The following is a 5,603-nucleotide window of genomic DNA, read 5'->3' as shown; positions in this document are numbered from 1 at the left end:
CCTTACTTATTACACATCCTCTAGCTACTTAATATAGTCTGTTTCTTGCTGTTAAAGCGTAAGTACTCCTAATATGTTTAAGACTTAGCATGCTAACGCGTCTTCTATATTAATAAGGAAGGCTTCCTACTAGCCTTTAGGGACGTGTTCCTTAATATGTTTACAAAGGTTAACTGCTAAAAGGCCTTTAAGGTATTAGGGCTTGTTCCTACTAACACGCAGGTACTAGTAGTGTTAGATCACCTTAAAGTGCGGCTGCATACCCCACCAGCAGTACCTCTACCCAAAACGCCGTGGCAATCCAAGACGCTGAGCAATACACACGAGTTTAGGTCTCAATCTAAGCTTGTAAGCAACTCCTTCTAACAATTGCTAAGTGCAGCGCAAGAGGGGTTCTTAAAGCTTGTAAAAGGGGCTAAAGAGATGCTGCACAAAAACGTCCTTATTAAGGCCCGCATGCGAGAGCTTGAAGAGCAATTAGCAGTAATAACTAAGAGAAAATCGCGTAAGAGAAAGCAGATTCAGCATGGTGGCACACTTGAGTATGGCCCAGCAGCATCGCGGGTAGCTGCTGAGGCGTGTGTAGCAGCTTAGCCATCTAAGAAGACTCAGGGTGGAGGTGGTCAACTAGGAGCTCAGTCAACTGTTCGGCGCTGTGGGAACTGCAGCAAAACTGGACATAACGCACAAACGTGCTAGGAGGGTGCAGAAACATCTTCTGAATCTAATGCAAGCACGCAGTATGCTAGGTCACTGTTTAATAGTGAGTAGTTGTAGTTGCAGTAACTTGTCTTAGTCGTGCCAAGAGAAAGTGGCCGGTTCGGTGATATGGCCGGCTCGGTGATAATCTACGTTACATGTTATTATTGCAAATACTATAGTTAACTTAAGTATCCTCTACTAGCTTAAACTACACACTAATTATCTTAGGATCTTCCTTTAGTATCCTCTGTCTATCCTTAGCTTAATTAAAGGCTATTTTAAGCTTGTCTAAACATGTTATAAGCCTGCTAGCCTATAGTTTACTAATAGGCTCTTTACCACGCACACTAAGTATCTTATTAGCTATATCTACCACCTTACATAGCCAGGGCGCAAATTCTCACAAATGAAGATTAAGTATATAATAGACAATTGTCTACTCCTCTAGTATAGTAAGTTTCTAGCAATTAGCGCATAACTTATGTCTAGTTGAAACGTGATATTGCAAAGGCGATTAGAGACCTACTAATACAGTATGTTCAACGCTCTAGCAACGCTGTAGATACTATAAAATTAGCTAGCGTAGAAGGCCTAGATAGTAAGAATAACTCTGCCTTCTCTAGTAGTATTCTAAAGTTGTTGTTGTTAAGGCATGTTGTGTTAGGGTAAAAGGTGGTTGTGCAAAGAGAAAGTGGCTGGTTCAGTGATATGGCTGGCTCAGTGATAATCTAACTTAGTACTTCTATTTCTTAGCTAGATAAAGAGTTATTTAGCTTTAAAGATACTAGATTTCGCTACTTTTACTAGTAAAAAGCGGGCGTTGCGTGACTCCGGGCGTTGCGCGCACAGACACGGTAGCAGCAGCGCGTTGCAGGGATAGAGTCGCGTCTTGTTTAAGAGCCTGGAGCGCAAGCTGTATCTAAGCTTCCTTTAACATGTCTAATTAGTGTTGTTGAAGAGACATTAGTGTAGGAAGGGGGGTTTGGTAGGGGCTTGGCAAAAGTGTCCAACTTGCCCGTGAGGTACGTTAACAATTAGCAGGTACATTGGCTGCCCAATGATACCTGACAGACCGCCTCAATCCTACTACTTCGACCTGACTTGCATCAGCTCCGTATGTGCCTTAATAGTACTTTCATCTGAAGAAGACATCCATCATCAACAGAATGCATTCATAGTTTTCAGCACCAGTGCTACAAACCTTCCAATACATTAATTAATAGACAGCTACGAAATATAATCCCTTGCCCTTGCCCTTGACCTTGCTCTTGCCCACGCCCTAATTGTTTCCTTTAGCGTGCTTCACCGCCTCTAAACACCCAATAGCTGCTGTGAGGAACGAAGCGATTGGAATCGAAGCGCATTCAATGAATGCTGTAATAACAGGTCCGGTTGAGAGCCCAGCTGTCTCTGGAGCAGTGAACACTTCTGCTGCAAGAGCAGCTGTTGCGCATGCAGCGATACTACCAATCGCTGCGGTTCCAGCTCCGCTGATGCACACAATGCAGATAGCTGACTTTAAGCATACTGTTGCATCGCTGTCCTGCTTTTCATCCGTAGTAACCTCGTTGTCATAAAGGGTTTTCTTGGTCGCAATCTGAATTTTGGCTTCAGCTGGAGTTGCGGCTCGTTTCTCCAGTCCAGTGTCAACGTCTAGTACACTGTGGAGGAGAGAGAACATGCGATGGGTAGTCTTGTCGTCCCATGCTGCAAGGACATCGTGGGGCTGGTCTAGAAAAGTGGCCCACTGGGTAGCGTTGACAGCTGAAAAATCATCTGTGTTGTCCCACGATAGGAGTTCCACAACAGCCTCTGCGCTGACACCATTCAGACTTGGAACAGTTGATAGAGAGACTGAAGTGGCAGCGACGAGCTGAGCGCCAAAGACGAAAGAGACAGCGAATGTTGAGTAACGCATTGTAATGATGCTGCAATGTCAGACAAAACTGATGAGTGGAGAGCTTGATTATAAAGGACTGTAGAGGGGTCGGATGTTCCGTTAAATGATCAAGACTTTATGTCCTTTAATGTACCGGTAATCTGTACGCATTGTTAACTTGTGTTGAAACGTACCCTTTCTGGTACAAAGTAAAAGAGGCTATCTTGTCTAGCGGCTTACCTGTGCTTTTACACCCCTCTAAGCAAGGGTACTGTACAGGTCCGCGCAAGGATGTTAGACCGTACAAGAGATATGGCCGCGCAAGGGTATTAAACCGCGCAAGAAACAAGATCGTGCAAGAAACATGACAGCCAAAAACATAGGACCGGGAAAGGAATAGGACCGCGAAAGGAATAGGACTGCGAAAGGAATACGACCGCGAGAGAAATACGACTGTGAAAGAAATAGGACCGCGAAAGAGATAAAATGACGAAAGGAATACGACCGGACAAATACTCCGCTCAGGCATCCCCCTTGTACCTATTACCCGTGCACGGTCTCGTGGTCGGCCGGTTCTCGTGATGGGCCAACCCACCAACTTCGGCTGATATGCTGCACCCCCCCCCCCCCCCCCCCCCCCCCCCCCCCCCCCCCCCCCCCCCCCCCCCCCCTCCCGTTCCTCAATGCCACAATGTCTGTAAAGGAAGCCCCAACCAATATGACGCCGCGAGTCGGGCCCGATTCGCCAAAACTTCACCCGCTCAGGTACCGTGTCCGTGCACTCAATGCGCGGATTCAGACAATGCGCCGAACCATCAAAACACCTCATCCATCCCAACTCTACAACAACGCAACGCCATGGGATTAGAAGAAGCCCTTGCAGATTGTGATCCTTTTAAAGATGAAGATAAAATCCCATGGTCTAAAATAGCAGCAAAGCATGGTGTTGTGCGCTCAACGTTAACGCGCACGTGGAGGGGCAAGACGCGACCGCGAGAGGCAGAAAATACTGCACGCCAGAAGCTCAACCCAAAACAAGAAAAGGAGCTTGTAACGTATATAGAGGAGCTTACTGCTCGTCATATACCTCCTACAAGAGAGATGATACGGATTTTCGCGTCAGCAGTCACCCAGGAGCCAGTGAGCGAGAGCTGGGTTACCCGCTTCATCAACAAGCACTCTATCCATCTCATCTCTCAATATTCAACCAGGATAGACACTAATTGCTACAACGCTGATTCGTACACCAAGTATGAGTTATACTTTAACCTACTGCAGCAAAAGATTGCTGAATATAAGATTAAGAGCTGCCACACATACAATATGGACGAGAAGGGATTCATGATTGGAGTAACCACCAGGACCAAGCATGTGTTCAGCCAGCGGATGTGGGAGAAGGGAGGGGTCAAGGCATCACTCCAAGATAGCAATCGTGCGTGGATTACGTTGTTAGCTTGTGTGTGTGGTGATGGATCAGCACTACCTCTAGGTATCCTATACAAGTCTGCCAACAGCACTATCCAATCAAGCTGGGTTGAAGAGATAGAGTTAGGGGTACACTCTGCGTTTGTTTCTTCAACACCTACAGGCTGGACCAACAACAATACAGGCCTTGCCTGGCTTAAACAGGTGTTTAATCGCTTCACTAAGGCCAAAGCCTAGAGGAGTTGGAGACTCTTAATACTAGATGGCCATAGGTCACACGTAGGTCACACGTAACGATGGATTTTATCAACTACTGCAATCAGAACAAGATACTCCTGGCCATCTTACCTCCTCATTCAACCCACACGCTGCAGCTGCATGATGTGGTGATGTTCAAGCCTCTATCAACAGCGTACTCAAAGGAGCTTACAACACACCTTCACAATGGCTAAGGGCTATCAGTTATTAAGAAGAGTGACTTCTTCCACCTGTTCTGGAAGGCCTGGGTTAGTACGTTTACTCAGGAGTTAATACTCAGGTCCTTTGAGGTAACAGGTATAGCGCCTCTTCAACCTCTCCCTTCGCAAGGCTACCCTCGCCTGCGTATACCCGTCTCTTCTGTATGGGACTGAGTGCTGGTACAGAGGCCGTACTAAACTTCCACGTACACTCAAACCTGGAGGACCAGCAGAAGTCAGCACCTATGTTGGGTGGCACATAGCGGTTATAGACAAAACACTAGCTATAGCAGCAAGAGGGATCCTCCCAGTGTGGCAAACAACCCTTATTGCTACTCTCTTCTGAGACGCTGGACTACCCTCTGCTGCCACTGCGCTGGAAGAAGCTAAACTCCGCTTTGCAACACATCTACGCACGGTAGATGCAGAACATCTACTTGCTAGCCGCACAGCAGCTATAAGGATAAGCATAGGCAGGTTAGCTAGAAAGCTGCAGCGAATGCGGACCAAGGTCTAGTATCTAGGATCTCTTCTGCCTAAGATACCTAGGACAACACTATTAGCCCCTTACTACTTACCTAGCTATTGTATAGACCCTACTATAGGCTTAGATAAAAAGTCTGCAGTAAAGGCTTTCTAAGAATAGTAGGCTAACCTTCTACCTTTAGATATTACTATCTTCTTAGATAGCTCTAAATATTATACAAAGGAAGAAGAAAAGTAGGTTACCTATAGCTTTACTGTGTATTAGAATAGAAAGCAACTATAGACTAGACGTAGTTCACTCTACTCTACCTCGCACGTCTTTAACGCTAAGGCAACTAGAGCGTGGAAAGGCCTCTAGCACACTATCAGACAACTAGCGCTCTGCACGCGCCAAATCTGGCTATGCATAGACAGCACCTTAGTCATATGGTGCCTCAGGGGCGACGCACCCCCTACCTCACAGTGGGCCTTCCTGGAGTGCCACAGTGCCATAGAGACACACGACGTCTTAATCAAATAGGCCCCTAGGCACCTAGGCATTAAAGGAAACGAAGCAGCAGACAGACTTGCCAACCTAGAAGCCTAGCACTAGACTGGCGGATGGGTACCATGTACCTAGGGTAGGGTATAGGTAGGGTATAGGTCGCACGGAC

General features: G+C 46.6%; 3 protein-coding genes across 3 annotated transcripts; 2 read left to right on the top strand and 1 right to left on the bottom strand.

Moving 5' to 3' along the window:
* Positions 1–399: 399 nt before the first annotated feature.
* On the top strand, positions 400–699 carry M421DRAFT_79111 (uncharacterized protein; the record flags this gene model as incomplete). The annotated part of the gene is made up of 2 exons (XM_033597455.1): positions 400–582; positions 607–699. Coding segments are annotated over 2 exons (276 nt in total), but the record flags the coding sequence as incomplete, so codon positions are not given.
* A 1,205-nt stretch (positions 700–1,904) lies between these two features.
* Positions 1,905–2,945, bottom strand: M421DRAFT_427147 (uncharacterized protein). The gene is made up of 2 exons (XM_033594588.1): positions 2,822–2,945; positions 1,905–2,742 (listed from the first exon to the last, which is right to left on the bottom strand). Exon 2 carries the CDS (start codon positions 2,618–2,620, stop codon positions 1,982–1,984), a length of 639 nt encoding a protein of 212 aa, XP_033442482.1. The 5' UTR covers positions 2,621–2,742; positions 2,822–2,945; the 3' UTR covers positions 1,905–1,981.
* Positions 2,946–3,682: 737 nt separating this feature from the next.
* M421DRAFT_79115 (uncharacterized protein) lies at positions 3,683–4,243 on the top strand (the record flags this gene model as incomplete). Its single annotated transcript, XM_033597456.1, has 1 exon — positions 3,683–4,243. One exon carries the CDS (start codon positions 3,683–3,685, stop codon positions 4,241–4,243), a length of 561 nt encoding a protein of 186 aa, XP_033442481.1.
* Positions 4,244–5,603: the final 1,360 nt, after the last annotated feature.

Source organism: Didymella exigua, assembly GCF_010094145.1.
Source record: "Didymella exigua CBS 183.55 unplaced genomic scaffold M421scaffold_91, whole genome shotgun sequence".
Lineage (NCBI taxonomy): Eukaryota > Fungi > Ascomycota > Dothideomycetes > Pleosporales > Didymellaceae > Didymella > Didymella exigua.
This window is presented reverse-complemented; position numbering and strand designations above follow the sequence as displayed.